The following is a 22,545-nucleotide window of genomic DNA, read 5'->3' as shown; positions in this document are numbered from 1 at the left end:
ATTATATATCTACATTCAGGTACAATGCTATATCACCTCTGAAAAAGTGCCCTATGTCCAACAGAGACTTATCCACTTGAAACAAATTAGATAAACATCTCATGAGTACAGTGTTTAGTCAATACAGCAACATTTTGGACAAGACACTAGTTCTGTAATATTTTCAACATCTTATCCTTGGAATTAAAAAAAGAGCTTGATTCATCCTCACAAAAATCTAAAAACTGACAAATGCAAATCAGACTAATTGCAATTCTCTTACCTCTAGCTGAGCTAGTTTCTGCTGAATCTGCAAGGATTTTTCATCATCCATATGGATGGCTTTCCTCATAACACCTCCCATCTCACAGATCCTGTCAACAGTACTCCGAATTTCCTGTGAAATGTTAATAAAAAGTTTCAGAGGAATGATGACATAGCAAATTGCTGCCATTTGTGAATGGTACATCATATAATGCTCAGTGTAATTTACTTTCTTGTTTTCCCTCCTGCTGTGCCCTAGGTTAGGGGAACTGGTATACAGCATAGCCCTCTACAACATTTATGAAACTCATAATGGCTTTATGCATTGAAACACTCATGTAATCTTTCAGAAAGATTAGTTTGCACCTATACTCTTAACTTTTCTTAACTTCCTCTGACGTGCAAAACCACATGCTATTATAGTCATTCACCTCTCTCTGAGTTTTGAAACTTTGCACTTAAAAAAAAAAAAAAAAACACACTTTATTCATCTGCTTTTACTGTATTTGTTGTTTCCTCCTACTTTATTTTGCTTTTCTTAAAAGTACTCAATTTTATTTATTCTGCTGCATTTATTACTGCTTGGTAGCAGGCTGATTAAACTGTAAATGTTACACTAAGTAATTTGGTTTAAGCACTTGGGCTTCATACAGGTTGTTTTACATTAAGAAGGTTTGTAGTCTGCACTGTTGTGGTAGGACAGGTAACTTGCATCCTTCTAAGCTGGGAGTTGCTGACTGAAGGCCCAGTGCCTGCTATTCTAAAAGTGTATTAGTTCTAGCTTAAGCACTTGGGCTTCAGGCCAGCTATTCTACATTAAGACGGTTTGTGGTCTGCACTCTTGTGGGAGGAGAGGCTGGATTCTGCCCTTCTGAGCTGGGAATTTCTGGTCACATGCTTATTGTGCCTGCTTATTTGAACTGTTTCTTTCTGAAATTGGTGCACCTTGTTGCTGTAGCATAGACCAGATTCAGGCCTTCTGAATCTAGCTTTGTTTGCATAACTTGAGCACTGATCCAGGCCATTTTTTTTGGAGAAGGTTCCCCTGCACCCTAGTAGTAGGAGTGTGCAGTTAGAACTTGTCTGATTGAAGACTGCTGGAACAGGGCTCAGTTGCACTTTGTTCATCAGCTTTCACTGCATTTGTGTTTCTTCCTACTTTATTACTAGGGGCATTGACTACAACTCTGATCTGCGATACATAACAATAAATAATAAATATCCTTTTCTGTGCATTTAAAGTGTTTTTGATTGTATCTGCTTTATTTTCTGGAAAAAAAGTGTTCCTTGTTTCCCGCCTTTCTAAGCTAGTATAGTCCAGTTTTCAGGTTAGTGCTGAATTCAGGGCTGTGTTACAAATCTCTGTGTTTGCCTATACCTTACTTGGATAGAAGGAAGTTTCTTCGTTCACCTGTGAGAGAGGAGCTTTGAGCAGCCTATCTGTCCCTGGAGGAGTGGTTTCAGCCCAGAAATTAGTAGTTTATTGCCCATTTTGGGCTAATTTATCTCTCTCTCATTTCCCTGCTAAAAATACCGCATTTGCCCAGTTTTGCGTGCCGGGCAGCACCGGTTAGCTAGGGTAAAACTATTCACGGCTCCACAAAGTCTCCTCTTCAATTTTTCCCTTGGAACAAGACAACTTAAGCACTCAAGCCATTCATTTCTCAGCCCGGCACTTGCTCAAAACTCATAGCAAGCACATATAAATCCTAGGACTAGACCCTCCTGTACTGTACAGACGGACAAGGCTCTCTATTCAACCTTAACAGCCATCCAGTAAAACAGTTCACTGTACCTATCCAGGCAGGTCCAAAGGGCAGTTTCAGGTGTACCCTCTAGTCAAACTGGTGAATCTGGGCATTTTGAAACAATGTTACAACTGCCTCATGTACACAGACAACCCTCTCCTCCTACCACCAAACACTAATACATGCGAAAGATGCAATTATACAGCCAAACTGGAGGCTAAGCTATCTCAACCCAAGAATGGATCAGACAGTCAAGAGGCAAAAGGAAATACTTGTATCACACCACCAGTCTCACACAGACCCATTAAACCAGCACCGGCAAAAAACACACATAAATACATGAAAACATACTCGGAGGCTCTAAATAAAAATCTGCAAAACTAACAGAGACCTCCAAAGCATACAGCCAAGCAACCTCCACCCCCCAACACAAACCATGAAACACATACAAAACCAATGTGCCACGCAATCACAGCCCTTAAGGGAAAATAACATACCCAACATACTAGTAATAGGTGACTCTATAGTCAGGCACACTGACATCCCACTCACTAGGCTGAATTAGAAGAAGGTTACTGTTAGCTGCCTGTCGGGTGCCAGGATCCGCCACTTAACACAAGCACTCAGGTCAGTCCAGAACAAGTGCAAATATGACTCTGTCATTGTTCATGTTGGTGTAAATGACCTGAGCCATACCTCCCTGGACTACATGAAAAGAGACATGGAAGAACTCTCTGATTACATAGTTCAGGCCCATATGACCTTGACCCTGCGTAGCATCCTGCCCTCACCAAAAATGATACCACGGTATAAAGAAAAAATTCTCAATTTCAACAACTGGCTAAGTTTCTGGTGTCATTCAAAGGGGATCCAGTGTCTGTCCACCTGGGATGACATGCTCGACAAGCCATGCTGCTTCGCTAGAGACTGCTTGCACCTGTCACCCTTAGGCTTTTGAATACTGGCCAAGGCTCTTGCCACCCCCATAGTGCCATTTTTAGGCAAGGCTCAAAAGACAAACCCACACCATAAATAGCACAAGTAACAAAAAACTGAGGGTAATGCTACTCAATGCCAGAAATCTAAACCTCAAAATGCACGCACTCAAGGCACTCTTCAGCATGGAGAAAATTGATATATGTGCAGTAACAGAAACCTGGTTTAAGGCTCCAGAGAGCACCCCAGCACTACCAGGCTACAACTCATACCATACATTTTGGCCACAGAACCCAAACCGAAATACAAAAGGCAGGGGTGTATCCATATTCAGCAAGGATACCCACACCTCCAGGTTAGTGGCACAGCACGATGCTTCAGAGATCATCCACATGCAACTAACAATGGGCAAAACTGCAATTCAAATTGCAGCTTGCTACAGATCACCCACCATGTCCCAGGACCCCCATTCAGTGTTTCTGGAAACACTGGGAAAAATAAAGGTCCTACCAAACACCCTAATATTGGGTGATTTCAATTACCCAAACATTAACTGGGAGTACTATTCAAGTACTAACCCCCTTGCCCAACATTTCCTAGAATTTATACACTCAAAACGCCCTGGTTCAACTGGTCAACACTCCCACCAGAGGTGACAACATACTGGAACTGGTCATCACCAACATGGGCGACCAGTGTTCCACATCGGACGTCAACCCCTCACTGGTTAGATCTGACCATAAACAAATAATTTTGGATATCCACATTCCGACAACACCCCGGACAAGGAAACCACCATGAAAAACTTTTCAAAAGCAAACTTCACATTACTTACGACTGAGGTGGAAAGTTTAAAAGCCCCCATGCTGAAGGATAATGCTGTCCAAGCTGCAAAATCCTTCACTAATGCATTCTACGGGCACCTACAAGAATGCATGGATCATGCCATCCCAAGCAAAACCGAGACTCACTCCCCCAAGAAAAGGAAACCAGTACATGCTATACAATAGAAGGAGGAAACTAGTACAGAAGAGAGTAAAATCCCAAGAAGGAAAGACATCCCTGATCAGTATCAGCAAAAAACTACGATCCTTCATAAAATCATCCAAGGCGAGCTTCAAAAGAAAAATTGCCAAGGACTCCAAAGATAACCACAAGGCATTCTTTATCTATGTCAAGAATCTAAGTGGCAATGCTCAGATCTGCTCGTAGTTAGTGCAGAATGCTACAAAATACACTGAATCGACAGATATCGCCAACATCCTGGCAGACACATTCAGCGCAAACCTCACCCTCCTCTCACCCCCAAAAGGGCCCATAACCATACCAGAAGAATGTAGAGTCCTTAAAATCACAGACACTCAGATTAAAACAGCCCCCTCCAAAGCCAAAAACACAGCATTAATGGAACCGGACGTTGTCCCAGGCTGCGTCCTAAGTTGAACTAACCCCTCACCTAAACACACTGTTCAAACTCAGCCTCTCCACAGGCTATGTACCCATAGAGTGGCGCACAGCAACGGTTATTCCACTCCACAAAGGTGGAGCCACAACAGACCCTGGGAACTATTGCCCTACAAGCCTGACTAGCTTGGTTTGCAAGGCTATGGAGTGCATCATCATGGAACTCATTAACAGAGACATTGGGAACCTCCAAACCCTAGACCCTACCCAGTTCGGTTTTAAGGGCAGATCATGCCTCTTAAACCTGGTGGACTTCTTTGAGACAGTTACCAAGGCTATAGACGAGGGAGAGGTGGTACATACAGACTACCTAGACCTCAAAAAGGCCTTCAACACCATTCCCCATTCTGGTATTATAGACAAGCTCACCAGCCTGAACATAAACCCCTACGTCACCAGATGGGTTGCCAACTGACTCACGGACAGAACCCACATGGTGAGAGTTGCGGGAGCTAGGTCAGACTCTAAACCGGTTGCATACCGCCTACTCAGAGGTAATCTCTGCCTGGCACACAAGGCCATGTCCAACCCAGAATTGATGGACATGCTCCACCTAAAGAAAACCTTATCCCCTCGAGCCACATGCTCTAGGGATCTAAACCTCACCACAACAATAAATAGGACGTGCTGGAGGGATAGATTCCTGTCCCAGAGACTTCCCATGCTTTGGAACAAGATTACAATCTACATTAGGCAGAGCTCCTTGCTAACACTCTTCAAAAGAAACCTTGACGAGTGGATGGGAAACAGAAAGTTTATCCCGGGGATCAATTCAGTGGCTCTGCTGGACAGAGGCACAGGGAACTAATCTAAGGGGGCGGCAAAAGACAATACATTCTGGCTAGGCTTATAAATGCCTTCGGGCAGATAGCCTATAGCCTACCTATGAACTTATAAGCACAAGAAAAAAGTATGGTAATGTGATATACTTAATATACAGCAGATATCTGATAAGTCATCTGTACAATAAAAATCCTTATCTGTAGCATTACTATCTAGTCATTCACTAACAGTCTTATTCTCCCAGGTAGCACCAATGGCAGTCTTACACTTGTTATATACAGACACCATTTCCAAGCTGGCATACTACAAGAGAAGAGTCCGAGGATGCCAGCTTTAAAGAAAAAAATACTACAGGAGTAACAGTGAATTAAAAATGTGCAAAATAATATTTCTTGACTTTGGCAAAAGAGAATAATTCTATCAAATTTCTAGACTAAATGTGGAATGTTCAACTGCGGCAAGTTTTTATTTTACAGGATAAAAGATGGAATTGTATGCATGCCACACTGTGGGACAGGAGTGAGCAAGTCTTTACAGCATAAATGATTTTTCTTTTGAAGATATACTGTTATGGAAGTACTTTATACAACTATACTTCATTCCAGGTGTGATGTTCCAAAGAAAGAAAACCTTTGTTTATGGGTAACATTTTTGGAAGTATTTCTGAAGTCCAAGGTGCAGGGCAGCTACTACAGACAGCCACAAAGTGAAAAAGGTAAATTCCGATCACAGCATTGCCTGATAAGAGCAGTCTAATCCTAAACCTCCCATAATGAAGGCCCATGAGATACATGGAAATGGCCCCTTAGGGACATTAGAGTGTTTCAGAATCATGGTTTCCAAATGTCTATGACTTTTTATACTTTAAGTCTCTATGGTTACATTCGGGTCAATAAAGCCATATCACACTAACTGTGGATATGCATACTTCAGCCTTTTTACTGACCTCATCAGTGCAGCATAAGTGAATAGTTTGGCTAGACTTCAGAAACACAGAGTCTCTAAGCCCAGCTGATGCCCACAAACATTAAGGTAACTGTAAAACATATTAACATCCAAACCAGAGAGTAAAAAATGTTGCAAAGACAAACCATTCAGTACAAACTGCAAATACCCAGCCAAGCTCACAGTGTGATACCTTAAACTCCCCACAATGGGGGCCCATGGGGATATATGCAAATGACCCTTTACCCTGTGTTCTTCAGTTTGGATCAGAGCACAGTCAGTTACCCAAAGGTGGCAGTAAATTGTGTGCATCCTCTAAAAGTAGCATTATCCAAAACAGGAAAATGAAGACCATATATGCTACCAACTCATAAATGGTAAATGTGCTCTGTCTGCAGTTTAGCAACCTGGGCATCAGTTAATTAAAACAGGACAAGGTAAGTAGCTAGTAATGAGTTAAATTGTCCATACTTCTCTGCATGTGCTGGGGCATAATGATCAAAGTGTATACAGTTGTGTGAGCATATTCATGTTAACATTAGCTGTTTAAGTACCAAGATCACTGCTCCAGTACCTTTCATTATCCTAGGCAAACAGCGACAGGCAGACATCTTTTGTTATCCAGCTTGGTTTCCAGACCTTTCAGCACCCATGCAGAAGCACCAGTGCCCTCTATACAACAAATGTATTAGTAGGGCATGCAGCTAAAATGAGACAGATCTTCATCTTCTTCAGTTCTTTGAAAATGTGACTACTGTGCCTCTTATGGCTGAGATGACAAATGTATCACAGCCTAGCTGTTAATTTATATACCTGCCAGGGTGGGTGTGGGGGGGTTGGCAGTCTTCTCAGAACAGTGAATAGAAGCACATGGGAAATCAGAAGAAAGGAACTTCTAACACAGAGTTCACAAAAAGCTAGCAAAACTTCCTTAGCAGGTTGGAGGGATGGAGACTATACTAAATCTGGGATCTAAAAATTCAAAACATCGACTGCTACAATGAGAACACTCATACAAAGCTATTGTGTTCAAAGACACCACCAACGTACTCAGATCCTGATTAACATTTTGAGTATAACAAATAAAAAACTGAGCGCTTTTATCTTTATCAGTGAAAAGACTTTGTCAGAGTGAATTTCATTTGATGTCTGAAACAACGAAGCCTTTTCAAATATCCACCAACCAATAGGAAATGCTAAACTAAATTGATGGATGGTTAGAAATCATTCCTATGTAATGAAAACTGCAATCAAGCAATATGCACCTTAACTATACAGAATATAAACAAAGTTAAAACCACCAGATAAAACTGCTGAAAGACTGTCAAATTTGAAAGGCAGCTGATGTACAGTGCAAGCATTGTGAAGAACTGTTTTGTACACACATAAAATAAAAGGAAAAAGGAAAAAAGTTAGGTAAAAAAGCCATTACAAATATTAAGTTTAAGTGCTTTCATTCATAAAACTGCTCACATTTACAATTTTATGAACGAAAGTGATTAATCAGTAAAGTTTTCAAGGGCCTATCCCTGTCAATGGTTACCTACAATGGCCAGGTTTTCTTGGTCTTCATAGTCAACATGCTGATATCGAATGCTATTACAAATTTAATTAGTACGAACACACACGCAAACAGCACAAAGACACAAGTGTGCACAGCAAGGCTAGACTTTCCTTATCACCATGCTACCAGTTTCTAAATCTTCATTTGTCATAATACCCACCACAACTGATTTCAGTCTACCGGCCGGAATCACCACACAAACATAATGGATCCACCATGCAACAGCACAAGGTACCCAAGTGAATGCCAGTCGTACTCATTCAAACATTTCAAGGAACTTGAACGGTGGGCGATTCTCTTTTGTTGATTGCAATCCCCATGCGTGGAACCCTGTTATACAATTCCCAATATCCTAGGTAATATTCACCAGCAAAATCCCACCCGGTGTCTGGTGATCGGTTACTGCAGTACGCTTCTCTGTCTAGTGTAATCACATTGTAATTAAGGCCATAAAGCAATTAGATTACCCACCTGGTTATTCGCTAAAGTCAGTGGCTAATCAGGCAAATTAACTTCCTTTCAGACTGAATGTTGGGCCAAGAGTTCAACTGATTAATGAAGTTTACTGGGAGCTGTTAAAAGCATTAAGTTAACTGAAGAAAGTCTTAGTAATTTGTCATATTTAAGGAATGGGAATTAAACCTCACCATGCATTGCAAAAGAGAAGAGATAAACACTTTTTTAAAGGTCTGACCTCAATTGCTGCAGTCTGTGAATAGTTTCTAATAGGCATCTACGCATACATATGCATTTTTTTTTTCTTTTTTACTTACCTAGAGCTAGAGGTTGAGCCACTGGAGAAAGTAAATTTTCTCCTCCTGGGAGGGAGTGTGGACATGGGTAGGCAATAGATGGACCAGACTCACTGGAGTAACTAGTCTGTACTGCAGAAGTTTAACTTAAGTTATAAAAACAGCAGTGCTCGCTGCTATGCTGCTGCTGTAGCCGTCTATTCCAAATCTCAGTCTAAACAGGTGGCAGTTTGCCTTAGGAAGCTGATGTCATCATGCACGCTCCTGCACACTGATGACATTGCGGGATATGCTGGTGATGCATGACATCATCAACCCCAACTTCAACTTGTAAATAAAAATACAGAAAAAACTGGAATTGAAAAGGCCACTCAGAAATTCATGGCATCCCATTATTTTGTCCTCAAAACTGGTAAATACTGAGGAATTCGGTATGTTTGAGAGGTATATGCCCAGGGGTAAATAAACAGATATACGACATTATATACACACTACTGGCCTGAGAGTATAAAGACAATAGATGTTCGATATTATATGCATGACAACAAAACACAGTATACACATGTATTATAAACATAATGGATATCAAAGTTGACACACTGAAAGAATTGCAATGAAAAGTACAGTTAGAGTATGCTATGTAGAGGGAAGTAGGGTAGGAAGAGATTCTCCTCGAGTCTTGTAATGTGCCTTTAGTTCTGATCTGAAAAATGGGATAACAAGAAAGATTGTTAAGAAAAGGAAGATATTTCCACAGTTTGGAATCAAAGACTAAGAAAGCACAATTTGTGCAATGAAGTCTATAGTTTGTGAGGATTTGGAGGGGAGGACCTGAGTGGTTAAGACTTCTAAGGTTGCTTGCTAGTACACCTCTGAGTCTTCTGCGGCTAATGGGGGAGAAGTTCTCATTATTGAAAAGTTTAAATAACTGAGAGGCACGTAGAAAGTTAGTATATTGTTTCACAGGTAGCCAGTCAGCCTTTTGAATGTTTTTGCTGTAGCATGTATTTCTAGGGGAAGAGAGTGAAGAATCTGAACATGGCATTTCAGATGGTCTGAAGCGATCAGATGGAAGCTACATACTAGCTAAGCCAGCAAGATACTTTTACCTATGACATTCCTTCAGGGTCTAGAAAGAAGATGGGTTCCCGTGGAGATGGGGACAGTGTCTGCACTGTTTGCCAGATAGGAAAATACTCCTTGATAAAGCTTTCACAGTCTGTCAGTGATTGGGGGGGGGGGGGGTCATCCTTGAGACAAGTGTCTGTCCCAGAGGGTACAAGACTTGTGCCCCACCTCAACTTGCTGCTGTTTTCTTTTTATAGCTGGCTATATCAAGTACTACTTTGCCCTGACATTTCTAATTCTTAGATGAATAAAGTAGGAACAGCTAAAGGAAGAACACAGTCCCCAACCGTAGGTGAAATGTGATGCCACAGTAGAAGTATCCAGTTCTGATACACCACTTAATACCAGTTAATACCAGTGAGGTCTAGCTGTGCTGCAAACCATGATTTCATTGTCATCCCCCAAAGGGTCATTAACAGGCAGTGATGTAGAACAGTGGAAGTATTGGGACAGGGGGGTGAGATGAGGTCTTCAAAACAGCCCGCAAGCTCTTGGGGGGGGGGGGGTAAACCACCCTCTGCCAGCTGACTCTTTTGCTACTACCCTTCCATGGTTTCTCCACTTTTCTGTGGTGCTTGCCTTATGTTACTTCCTCCCACAGCTAGAAGGCTCTCCTGCTGAAGGTAGTGGTGGATACCCCTTGGTCCAATGTTAAAATATTTTATGTTTAAGAAAAGGTCTGAATATTTTGTGTCTTACAGAGCAGATCACTTTTTTAACGTGTGTGCAGTGTTCACAGATGGGATCTTGGTGGCTTTCTTCTAAACAAAACCGACACCAAAGGTGGTAGCACTATGGGACAGTGCGTGTCCTGTAGACACATATGGTGGTGATCTTTTCAGGGGAATATCATCAGTCTAGCAAAAAGCCCTCAAAATCCAACAAACTGCTACAGCCCTGGCAAATTGGGTTAGATTAGTGGCTCTGGCAGGGTGGGACAGCCATTCTATAGTCGTTCTATGTGCAGAGGTGTGGTGCATAGAGGGGAGTAACCTGCAGATATGAAACATGGAAAGGGAAACCAAGGGGTCAGTTATAAATTAAAAAATCTATTGGTAGATGCAGTCAATGCCATGATCCCCCCCTTAGGTTCTGTGCTGGCCCCAGCATTAGAACAGAGATAGTCTGGAGCTGTATAAGAGGCTGGTAGACCCAGTGATGGCTGGGAGTACTTGGGTAATCAGGAAATAATTACTCAGAAGGGGAACAAAAAATGCAACAAATTAGAAATAATAGCTAGCAATTAACTATCAGCAAATTTAGAGACACAACAGTAGCAGAAAGCTGCTCCCAAAGCAGATACTTATTGCAGTGCCCTTGGAAGTTGCCCACATAGAACTGATGAGCAGAATAGTGTTCACTTTTGTGCCAAAATAAAAAAAAGGATTTAAGATGTTGTATGCTGCTACCCCCTTTCTACAAAGTGTCCAGCTCATGTGGAAGGCCAGTTCTACTCTGGAGACGTCCAACACTCTGCAAATCAAGCTGGATGGATTGATATCAACCTGTGACTATTTTCCCAACACTATACAGTTATATAAAAATTACAATAAGGCAAGTAAATAAAAACAGGTTAGTAACAAACACCATCACATGCCTGAAAATCAAGGCATGATATTTATTTTTATTCTTTCCTTTACTTAACAGTGGGAGGATTGGACCAAATAGCAACTTTTCAGACATGGTCTAGTTACAGTAAAATCTGAAAATTGTGAATCAAATTAATACACAAACTAATGTCAAAGGCATTTGAACATTCTTAAAACCAGTGACAAAATACGCCAGTGCAGATATCTCATATGTCAGCTTAGGCAGCTAACAAGATGAACGAAGTAAAAGCAGTGTTACATTAGCAGCAGTCAGACATCTGAAGCAAAAAAATTATTGTCAATTTGTAAAAGAGACACAGGCATATCAGTTCTTTGTGACTATTAAAAGCAAGTTCCAAAGAGATCAGGCATCCAGGCCAAAAAATGAGTAGTAGTCTATAATGTCAGAGGTGGGATGCACAGTGTAAGGTAGGTGGTGGTGTATGAAAGGGGCAGGGGCTCTAGTAGGTGGTCAAACTAATCTAGGATTGGTTCTAGCCTTCCCAGTAGAAACAGGAATTTTGTAAAGTGTCTGGCTGCAACAGAGAGAGCGAAAGACAAGGCAGTAAAATGAATAAGGGAATTCTTGAAATGAAACCTGAAAACTCTCCTGTGAACTTTTACAAATGCATTGTTAAGCAACATGCATTTCTGCTGTCACTAGGAATGTCTTAGGAAGGAAGAGAAAGACAGCATAAGAAAGCCCACAAAGTAAGCATATTTACATTTCTCTTTTATGCATTTGTTTAGATCTGACAGACCCAGTATGGAGCTTCACTGCCTTTCTTTCCCTGAAAGCAATAGAAACCTTGAATACATGCTCCTCTTTTCGATCCGGAAAACTGTTGCACTGTTTAAATATTCACCGGGTTTTAAACGACTATCAGTTGAGGAAAAAAAAAAAAAAAAGAGAACTTTTAGTATAGAAGGGGTAAGGTTTGAAAATGGAGAGATGTAAAACTTCAAGGACTTCTCCTTAGATGCTATATCTCAACCAGTGATCTATGGTTATTCTCATTCTATTGTTTTGAAAAAGTTGACACCAACCCACACATGCACTACATGGAATCAGGCAGGATGAAATGTTGACTTCTTATTGGTGGGACCCTGCTGTTGCAAATGATGTTGTGGTCTTCTGCTTACTCATGCTGTTCCTTTTCTTTTTTATTATGGAATTCTTGCCGCTGATTCTGTTTGTGCTATAAAAGGCCATCCCAAGATGGGAAGTTCCTATTATACGTCTAGGCAACAGTATGAAAAATCTCTTTCCTGTTCTGCCTGGTTTTATTTTTCTCATCCATTTGCAAGACTTCCAAAAAGATATGTCCAAAGAGAAATGGACAAGTTTTGCTTTTACATCCTCTGGAAAAGGCTCTATTTTTATCCATACAAAATGTCTTCACATACCTCTCAACTGTCCAGAGTTTTGCAGAATGGCTAGATATTTCCCTCAGATTTTTGGTCTCTTCCTCATACACTTTCTAGTTTTCTGGCTAATCACTGAGGAGTGAAATCCCTAAATACTACTAAAATAATGGCATAAATTTGAGTTTCAGACTTTAAATCCTTCAGAATAGACATAATAATTCAAAACCTGTTATTCTAGCAACTAAGTTTATAGGAGCAACATTTAAAATATGTCCCTATTTCTGGGCCTTTGTCCCCCCATTATTTCTGTCTTTGTCCAGATTTCTTGCACCGAGAGGTTGAGAGGCATGCTTCTGAATGAATCAGATGCAGCTCCTGTTAGGCAATTGATGGTGTCATATCCATATTTCATCACATGAAAGCCTATCAGTTAAGTGTTTAATAATAGATTTCCCTCTATTCTACTATGACAGACTGATACCCTACTGTATAGGGATCTGCAATGCACTGCATCTCAATTAAGTGATACTCAAATTATCTTAACTAACAATTACAACTAAAAATGCTACAAGTAAAAGCACACACTAGAAAACTGATTAAACATTTTTATGGCAGGGCTGCCCCTATGCCATTCAGTTCAAGTCATCCTTGGAAACAAAATGTCTGAGAAAGTGTCAGCTGATGCAGTAAAGAACTGATGATTTGGAACTTAAGTGTCAGGTAATTTGTTAACGAAAGCACCACAGTGTTCTCACTATGTGTGTTGTCATTAAAAGCCTAAGATACCCAGAGTGGTAGTCATATACACTTCCTTTCCAGAATCTATCTAAAATTCTAAGTTCATAGCTGTGCTGACAATTAGCTTTTCGGTGATTCCAACTCTAACAGCAGCAATCTCCTCCAGTAGGTTACCAAATGAACAGCTGCGCTCTTTTCTAGCTTTTTTGGAGGTAGTGGCTGACTACCAGTTTCTCGGGATACCTTATAACATATGTCCTGAAAAAGACTGGTTGAATGGTGGGATTGTTAGAGGTTTAGTTATTCAGTCTTTAGGAGCCAAATACATCTCCTCTTAGATGATAAAAACTTTCAGAAGGGCCTCACAAATGCAGAAAGTACAGTTTTGTACCTACCATAAATGTAGATGTTCGAGGATCCCCATTGCTGCAGTCCTTACTATAGGGTATAGTCCGCCGTCCAGTCGGCCCGAATACCAGAGTATAAGGCTGACGTCGGTCAGGGCGCATTAGACTGACGTCAATACGTCAGGGTACTAATGCGCATGACCGACGTCATATCCTCAGTCTTTTCTTGCCCCAGATGTCAGAAGACCCTAAAAAGACAAGGCCCAAAATACCTGCACCAAAAATATGTACAATATATACAAGAATATATACAAAAATATAAGCATGTAACCTCACCTACACAACCACCCCTAAACACAGAGGGGAAGGAGGGAGGGTAAATTGGACTGCAGCAATGGGGATCCTCGAACATCTACATTTATGGTAGGTACAAAACTGTACTATGTTCTTCGTTCCCCATTGCTGCAGTCCTTACTATTGGGTAGAATCCCAAAGCAGAGGTAAGGGAGGCTGGCAAATCATAAAGAAGCAGGAGCTGACAACATGCCTTGCAAAACAGCTGTGGCAAAACCAGCCCTAGACTTAGAGTAGATAGGAAGGTGATAATGCTTAGAGAAAGTATGCACTGAACTCCAAGTAGCTGCTTCCAAAATATCCTTAGTTGCCACCCCTTAGAAATGCTGTTGAAGTGGCAGTAGCCCTAGTGGAATGAGGCCTAATCCCAGCTGGAATCTCCTTGCCATGATGGGAGTAACAAAATGCAATGCAAAGCCAATCCACCTAGAAATAGTTTGTTTTGACACAGGCTTGCCCTGTGAACTCAAAACAAAAGAAACAAACAACTGCTGAGACTGCCTGAAATCCTTAGTCCTGCTTAAATAATAGCAATTGCCTGTGTACATCTAAAGTGTGCAAAATCTTTTCCCCTTTATTTTGGGGGTCTGCATAAAAAGTAGGCAAATGAATAGTTTGGTTTAAAGCCACACTAGAAACCACCTTAGGCATAAAGGAAGGATTAGTGCGTAATGATACCCTATCCTTATGGAAAATCAAAAAGGGCTCTACTGCCATAAGGGCCTGCAACTCAGACACCCTTCTTGCAGAAGTAATAGCCAACAGAAAAGCAGTCTTCCATGACAAGTATTTCAATTCAGCAGTAGCCGCAGGCTCAAAAGGTTGTAGAGTAAGTTTTTCCAACACAAAATTGAGATCCCAAGCAGGAGTAGGAGCTCTACGTGGGGTCTTATATTCTTTGCCCCTCTAAGAAACTGCTTGAACAAAGGATGCGAAAACAATGGTGGATCACAATCATAGTGAGCTGAAATTGCTGCAGCATGAATCTTAATGGAAGAGAAGGACAAACCTTTGTCCAATAACTCAGTAAGATATTGAAGAGCCACACTCAAATTAGGCTCAGAAATCTCCAAATTCTTTGCTGTACTCCAAAATAAAAATCTCTTCCATTTTTCTGCGTACACTTTCCTTGTACTAGGTCTTCTAGCTTCCATAATCACATTTAAAACTTGTTGAGGAAGTTGAGACCTGCTGTGTCTCAACACAGAATATGCCAGGCTGTTAGATGAAGAGAGTGAAGCTTGACATTGAGCAGATGACCGTCCTTCTGAGATAACAGATGAGGAATCAGAGGTAAAGGCCATGGAGGCTTCTTTACCAGACTCCGTAGTAGTGGGTACCAGTGTTGCCGAGGCCAATCTGGAGCTATCAAAATCATCCTTGGCCTGTCTTGTCTGACCTTTAATAGTACCTTTGGAAGAAGAGGTAGAGGTGGAAAGGCATACACATGAAGGTTTTTCCAACTGAAAGACAGAGCATCCACTTTCCAAGCTGTGTGATGAAACCCCTTTGTGCAATACTTTGGCAGCTGGTGGTTTAGTGGAGAAGCGAACAGATCTATGTCTGGAGTTCCCCATGACACTGTCAATCTCTGAAATACATGAAGATCCAGTTTCCACTCGTGGGGATCCATGATTTGTCTGCTTAACACATCTGCTAAGGAGTTCTGTGCTCCTGGCAGAAACCTTGCCTGAAGAGTAAGTTGCAAGCTTAGCAGTCTCCCATAAAATCATTGCTTGCCTGCATAGAGGATAAGAATCGTTCCCCTTGCTTGTTGATGTACCACATGACAGTTGTGTTGTCTGTTAGAATCAACACCTGCCCTGGAAGAAGTAACTCCTTGAAAGCCATTAATGCAAACTGGACTGCTAACATCTCCTTCATGTTGATATGTAGATGCTGTAGTCTGGCAGGCCACTTGTCTTGTATCCACTTTCCATTTAGATGAGCTCCCCAAGCAATGTCCGAGGCATCTGTCGTTAAAATCTGACTCGCCTCTGGCCGGGTCACAGAGAGTCCCTTGTTTAGGTGACATTCCTGAGCCCACCACAAAAATTCTTTTTGAAGGCAAGGTATTATTTGAATGACAGTGTCCAAATCCTGGCAGTGCTGTGTCCATACATTGTAGCTTCCTCATATGCAGTTTGGCATTGGGAAGCACCAGAATACAAGATGCCATGAACCCTAATGCTTGAAGGACTGTCCTTGCAGTCAGCACGGACTGATGAGATAGTTGATGGAAGTAAAGTGATAGACTCTTTTGTTTGTCCGGGGTTAAAAGGCCATCTGGGCTGCTGTATTCAGTCTCACACCCAGAAAGCACATGTCTTGAGAGGGTACTAGACTGGACTTTATTTCGTTCACAGAATACCCTAGGCATCTTAGCACTGCTATAACATATTCCAGATGCTGTAGAAGGTCTTCCTTTTCTTGAGCCAGAATCAGGCAGTCGTCCAAGTAAGGATAGATTTGAATTCCTTGAAGCCTGAAGTAAGCTATCACTGGAGCCAGAACCTTTGTGAATACTCTGGGCAGTAGATAAGCCAAAGGGCAATGCAGAGAACTGATAATGAGAATTTCCAGCTCGAAACGCAGATACTTCCTGCAACTTAGCCTTATAGGCACATGAAGGTAAGCTTCCTTGAGATCTAAAGTTACCATCCAGTGATCTTTGCCCAGCAGAGGTAAAAGCTGTTGTAACGTCAACATCTTGAACTTGGGAATGTCCAGAAAAGTGTTGAGGAGAGATAAATCCAAAATTGGTCTCCACGTGTTCCCTTCGTTGGTACTAGGAACAGGCGAGAATAAAATCCTAGGCCCCTTTCTGATACAGGGACTGGCTGAATGGCCCCATCTGGAGTAACTGAGAAACTTGCTTGTGAGCCTCTTTTCTTTGTGGAGGAGGAACGTCTGGCATGCCTTTGAAAGGGGCATTGTATGGAAATAAAATCTGTAACCGTGGTGAATGATATCCAACACCCATTTGTCTTGAGTAATTAAATCCCAATTTTCTTTGAAAAGAGACAGTCTTCCTCCCAAAGGAGCTGCCAGACGAGAATCTACTGGCAGCTGAAAAGACAGGTCATTGGGTCTGTTTACGAAAGGACTGACCCCTGCCCTCACCAGAAGTCTGAGCAGGTGAACTCCTGTTCTAGGCCTAAAAGAACCTTGAGCCCTGCCCCTACCACGTCTAGACCTACCCCTAGACTGGGAATCATAAGCAGGATATGTCCACCCCTTAGCAGGCCAATTTCTACTAAACTGTGGTGGCTGCACCTGCAAAAAATCTTTAACAGTTTGCATAGACTTAGCTTTGTCCTCCATTTTCTTTAAAACTGCTTCCACAGGCGATCCAAACAACACATCAGACTGTAAAGGAGCATCCAAAATCCTTGTCTTAACATGCTCAGCTAAATTCTGATCCCTCAACCAGGCATGCCTGCGAAGAACAGAACTAGTAGCAGCCACCCTCGAGGAGGCCTGTACAGCATCAAAACCACATTGCAAAGAATGCTTACCCACTTGTTCAGACACATGAACCAAATCCAGCAACTCTTTACACTCAATACCTTCCGCCAAAGCATCCACCTTAGATTTTAATTGAGAAAGGAGATAATTCTGATATTTTAGCATGTGAAACTGACAATTCAACGCTCTCATGGCTAGAGTGGAAGAAGTATACACTTTCTTTCCCCACCTATCCAAAGCCCTTGCCTCTTTATCAGTGGGAACAGGATTTTTAACCACAGAAGCCTTAACACCTTTAGGCCCTTGAGAAATAGTTTCTGGGTCCGCCCTAGGACTCTTAAACAAATACTTATGAGCTTCGGGCACCCTATAATACCTATCAGGCTTAACAGGAGCAGGAGGCAAAGAGTCAGGGTTCAGGGAAGCCTCTGCAAAACATCTTCCACCACATTCAACACAGGAGGAATAGCTAAGGGCCTATGCTGGGGTAAAACAAGAATTCCCTAAGCCTTTTCCTGGAATCAGAGTAATCCTGGCCTTCCCATTTAAAGTGCTCCCTCATGGAATGCAGAGTCTCTGAAAATGAGAAATCCTCAGGAGGAGAAGCTGTAGGAGTGGAATCATCCACATCAGAATCAGAATAAGTAGGATACTCCTGCCAGTCTTCCCCAGAAGACCCTGAAGCCTCTGAACACTGTTCAAAACTATCAAACTCGGTTCCACCCTAGGCCTCTTATCAGGAGGGGCATAGAACCTCTAATCATAGTAATCAAATCTTCTGCCATTTTAAGCATATGTTTCTTAGGTACAGAACCCGAAATGCTAGGAGAAGCCCCCACTGAAGCTGAACTTGGCCTACCTCTCAAAGAAGTTTTGGCAACAGAAGGAGAGGCTCTAACTACCTTGGGAAGAGAAGGAAGAACAGTTACCTGAGAAGCCCCCTCAGCCTGGCCTACCTCCTGAGAAGGCACATCCTGTAACAGTAAAGTTTCTGCCTGAGACTCCATGGAAACTCCTGGCAAAACCTCTGGCTCCACTGAGCCTTCTAAAGAACCGACGTCAGGGACTGCGGTTCATCAACCCTAGGCTTCGCTGTTTTGTCCTTGCGCTTCTTGGGCGAAGCGGCGCGGAGCATCCGGCGGCATTTTATAATTGCAACGCTTCCCAAACACTAACCTGGCACAGTCTAACCTCCTCTTAATAGTGCGTTTGTTAAACCTAGCACAAGAGCGGCAACCAACAACGTCGTGCTCAGGCCCTAAACAAGGTATACACAAGGTATGGTAATCCCTATGAGGTATCTGTTTCCCACAAGAAATACAGTTATTCACTTTTTCTGACATCCGGTTAAATACTGAGGCAAGAAAAAACCAAAATGTTCCCCAACGGGGTACTTAGCCAACTCTGTTTCGGTCTGAAACTCCGGTTTCGGAAATATTTCAGAACGCCAACCTGCACTCGCAAAACTGCTTCTGCATCGGACCATGCGGCAAAAAAGACTGAGGATATGACGCCGGTCATGCGCATTAGTACCCTGACGTATTGACGTCAGTCTAATGCGCCCTGACCGACGTCAGCCTTATACTCTGGTATTCGGGCCGACTGGACGGCGGACTATACCCTATAGTAAGGACTGCAGCAATGGGGAACGAAGAACATCTACAACTGTCATCACTCACCACAAAACAGACCATTTATGCACCCTGGAAATCACAAACTCATAAGTCTCACTAGCTCATATGCAAAGCCATGGAAAGAATTATCATGGAAATGATAAATAATGACATAGAAAACTTCCAGACAATGGACCCAACCTGGTTAGGTTTTATCAAGGCAAGTCACGCCTACTCAATCTGGTGGACTTCTTTGAGAAGGTTACGAAAGCAATGGACAAGGGCAATATGGTTCACATTGCATATCTTGACCTAGCCAAGGCATCTTACGCAATACCACACTCAGGCATTGTTGACAGAATCAAAAGGTTAGGTGTAAAATTTTATGTCACCCAGTAGATAGCTGGCCGAATCACAGACAAGACCAAAGAAGTTAGAATAGGGGAGTCCAACTCTACAAAGAGGCCAGTCACCAGGTAGCGAGGAAATCATTTGACTTTGTTCAACTTATAAACAAAGGTGTGGTATCCAGGTCCAATGAGGTCACTATTCCACTGTGTTTGCCACTCAGTCCTGTCACTGAGTACAATGCCTCCCTTTGGTATGTACCTAACCAGACTCATCCAACATGTGGAGTTTCAACAGAGGTTCCTCACTAAAAGTATAGAGGGTATAAATAAAATGCGCTATGCAGACTGCCTCAAAGCCCCACTCTGTATTCTGTCTCTTACAGGCTGTTGGGGGCGATCTTATTTGGCAAACAAGGCATCTTTGACCACACAGAACTAGAATTACCCATTCTAAAGACCTAAACCTTGCCTAAGATATAAATAGGACCTGCTGAAGAAACAGTTATATAAATCAGAGACTACCCCTTCTCTGGAACATTTTCCATAGTCATGTGAAGCAGAGTTCCTTCCAAATGCAATCCAAGTATAACTTGGACAGCTAGATGGGAAACCAGACATTCACCCCTCTCCCCCGGTAGATAGCTGTGTCTAATGAACACAGGCAGCCTTTAAAAGGTTCATTTATCTGGCCTGTTTACACTACCAAGGGGACTAGAACTTTTACAGAGATTTAGGCTGCATGGTTAGGCTTAAAAACATTAGCCTAGTACACAACTGTGAACTTAAAATTGTCCTTCATGAGAGTAATTGTTTCTCTAAAAGATGCATATTCTAAAGGTAGCCTAAACAGTAAAACTACTCATCATTTTCACTTGTGCCATATCCCATGAGCAAATAAATATGGTAGGTATATGCCAAATCATCATCTTTCTCTGTTAAATAAGAGGAGGAAGAGACAGGAGCTCTTTCTCTTTGCAGAAATCTGTTATAAAATTGAGAGGTAATCTGAACTTCTCATGTTCAGTAGAATATAAAATCTCTGATAGACAAAGTGTTTTGAGTCTGTGAAGCAAACACCTTAACCATTATACCAAGCCAAAAGTGTTAGATTACACAACTTAAGGCTTACAAACATCTAGCTGTCCTATTGATGGATGGTCTCTGGATACTACCCATCAGAACTGTTGGTACATTACATACAAAGGTAGCAAACAGTATACAACTCAGGCATTTGGAGTTCAATATCTAGGGGGACAGATTTCTTTCTAATAATAAGTGTCTAGAAGTTGTATCTTTAAAAGTGTGCCATCTTTCACTGAAGCAATATGCCCCAAAATAACTTCTTCCAGAAACTCACTTCTAAAAACACTTGCTGTAGGGAGCAGAAAGGAAAAATGTAGATTCACTTGTTAAAGTGAGTTAGTAAACCAAAATGCCAGCATCCAAAGGGCAGATCTCAACACTTAAGGCCTAGGAGTTCCGGTAACGAAACTCCGTGAAGATAAAGCAGACAATTTAAAAATCTGAATCCTAGAAGCATGTCATCTATGTTTACCTTGCTTCTTGTGAGAATATTCTTCTGATTACTTAGAGAAACCAAATACCAACACAATTGTTTTGCTGCAAAAATGTTAGTGAATTTGTCATTCTCTTAGCTTTTTTTCTTACTTTTTTTTTTCTTACTGAAAAAGCTTGGGTGCGCAAGATTTTATATAAAAAAGGAGACTAGTAATGGAGAAGTTAAAGAAACAGAAACTAAGGTTATGGAGTACCTGTGAAATGAAGGATTCAGTGTAGAAAATCTAATTCAAAAAGCACCACAACAGGATAGAGCAATGGATATCCAATTTAAGTGGAAACCAGTGGAACAGGAAGCAACTGGTCACGTGCCATATGACAATATTTTGGAGCCTTCCACATGCAACCAGTATAAAAGTTCACTTAAAGCTGGGCAGCAAGGGAAGGAAAGTACAGTTTTGTACCTACCATAAATGTAGATGTCCGATAGATATGCAACTGCAGTCATAACATATGGGTTGTCCTGCCTCAGGCAGCCCTCGGTCGGCCGGATTCCAAAGTCTGGGTCCGACGTCTGCTGATGTCACATTTCTCTCCGACATCAGAGCGGACGGAGTATATAAGCATCAGCCGACGCCATTTTCTTCAGTGTTTCTTGCCCCAGATGCCAGGTGCCCTCCAAGGAAGGCTGTAATCAAAGTGGAAGACAAAAACAGGATTCCAGACAAATAAGTAAGCAATAAACAGATACACCATAACAGATATCCCCAGCTAAGAGAAACAGGGATAGGAGTGGACCCAAGGCATAGAGGGGTATGGAGGGAGGGAAAATCAGACTCCAGTTGCAGATCTATCGGACATCTACATTTATGGTAGGTACAAAACTGTACTACGTCCTTCAAGAATGCAACTGCAGTCATAACATATGGGTTGAATACCATAGCTTAGCTGGGGGAGGAGGAATGCTCTAGGAAAGAGATGGTGTGGCAATCAAACCCTGCAGGACTGCCGAAGCAAAGCCTGCTCTGGATCTGGAGTATAAAGGGAGATTGTAGTGTTTGGAGAATGTATGCATGGAGCTCCATGTAGCAGCTTCTAGAATGTCTTTTGTAGGCACCCCTCTTAGGAATGCTGTAGAGGTGGCTGTAGCTCTGGTGGAGTGTGGTCTGACATTGGCTGGAACATTCTTCCCATGGAAGGAATAACAAAATCTGATGCAATGTCCAATCCATTTTGAAATAGTCTGTTTGGAAATTGCTTTTCCTTGTACTCCAGGGGCGTAAGCTACAAAAAGCTGATCAGACTTCCTGCTGGTCTTGGTTCTGTCCAGGTAGTAGCGAAGTTGTCTGTGAATGTCCAAGGTATGCAACAGTGTTTCCCCTTTACTCTCAGGATTGGGGAAGAAAGTAGGCAGGTGAATAGCTTGATTTAAAGAAACCCTAGATACCACCTTTGGCATAAAAGTAGGGTTGGTTCTTAAGGAGACCCTGTCTCTGTGAAAGATTATGAACGGTGGTATTGCCATTAGGGCCTGTAGTTCCGAAACCCTTCTTGCCGAGGTAATTGCCAACAGGAAAGCTGTCTTCCATGAGAGAAATTGTAAGTCCACTGAAGCTGCTGGCTCAAAGGGAGGTAGA

At 42.0% G+C, this 22,545-nt stretch overlaps 1 protein-coding gene across 1 annotated transcript in view; it reads right to left on the bottom strand.

The window, feature by feature from the left end:
• The window catches only part of SIKE1 (suppressor of IKBKE 1), a gene marked incomplete at its 5' end in the record, with an annotated part of 136,978 nt that overhangs the window by 27,013 nt on the left and 87,420 nt on the right, over positions 1–22,545 (bottom strand). The window contains 1 exon segment of the mRNA XM_044083821.1: positions 263–376. Coding sequence (XP_043939756.1) covers positions 263–376 — 114 coding nt within the window.

The sequence above is a fragment of the Protopterus annectens genome, chromosome 9.part0, assembly GCF_019279795.1.
Source record: "Protopterus annectens isolate FY-2018-M chromosome 9.part0, PAN1.0, whole genome shotgun sequence".
Lineage (NCBI taxonomy): Eukaryota > Metazoa > Chordata > Ceratodontiformes > Protopteridae > Protopterus > Protopterus annectens.
This window is presented reverse-complemented; position numbering and strand designations above follow the sequence as displayed.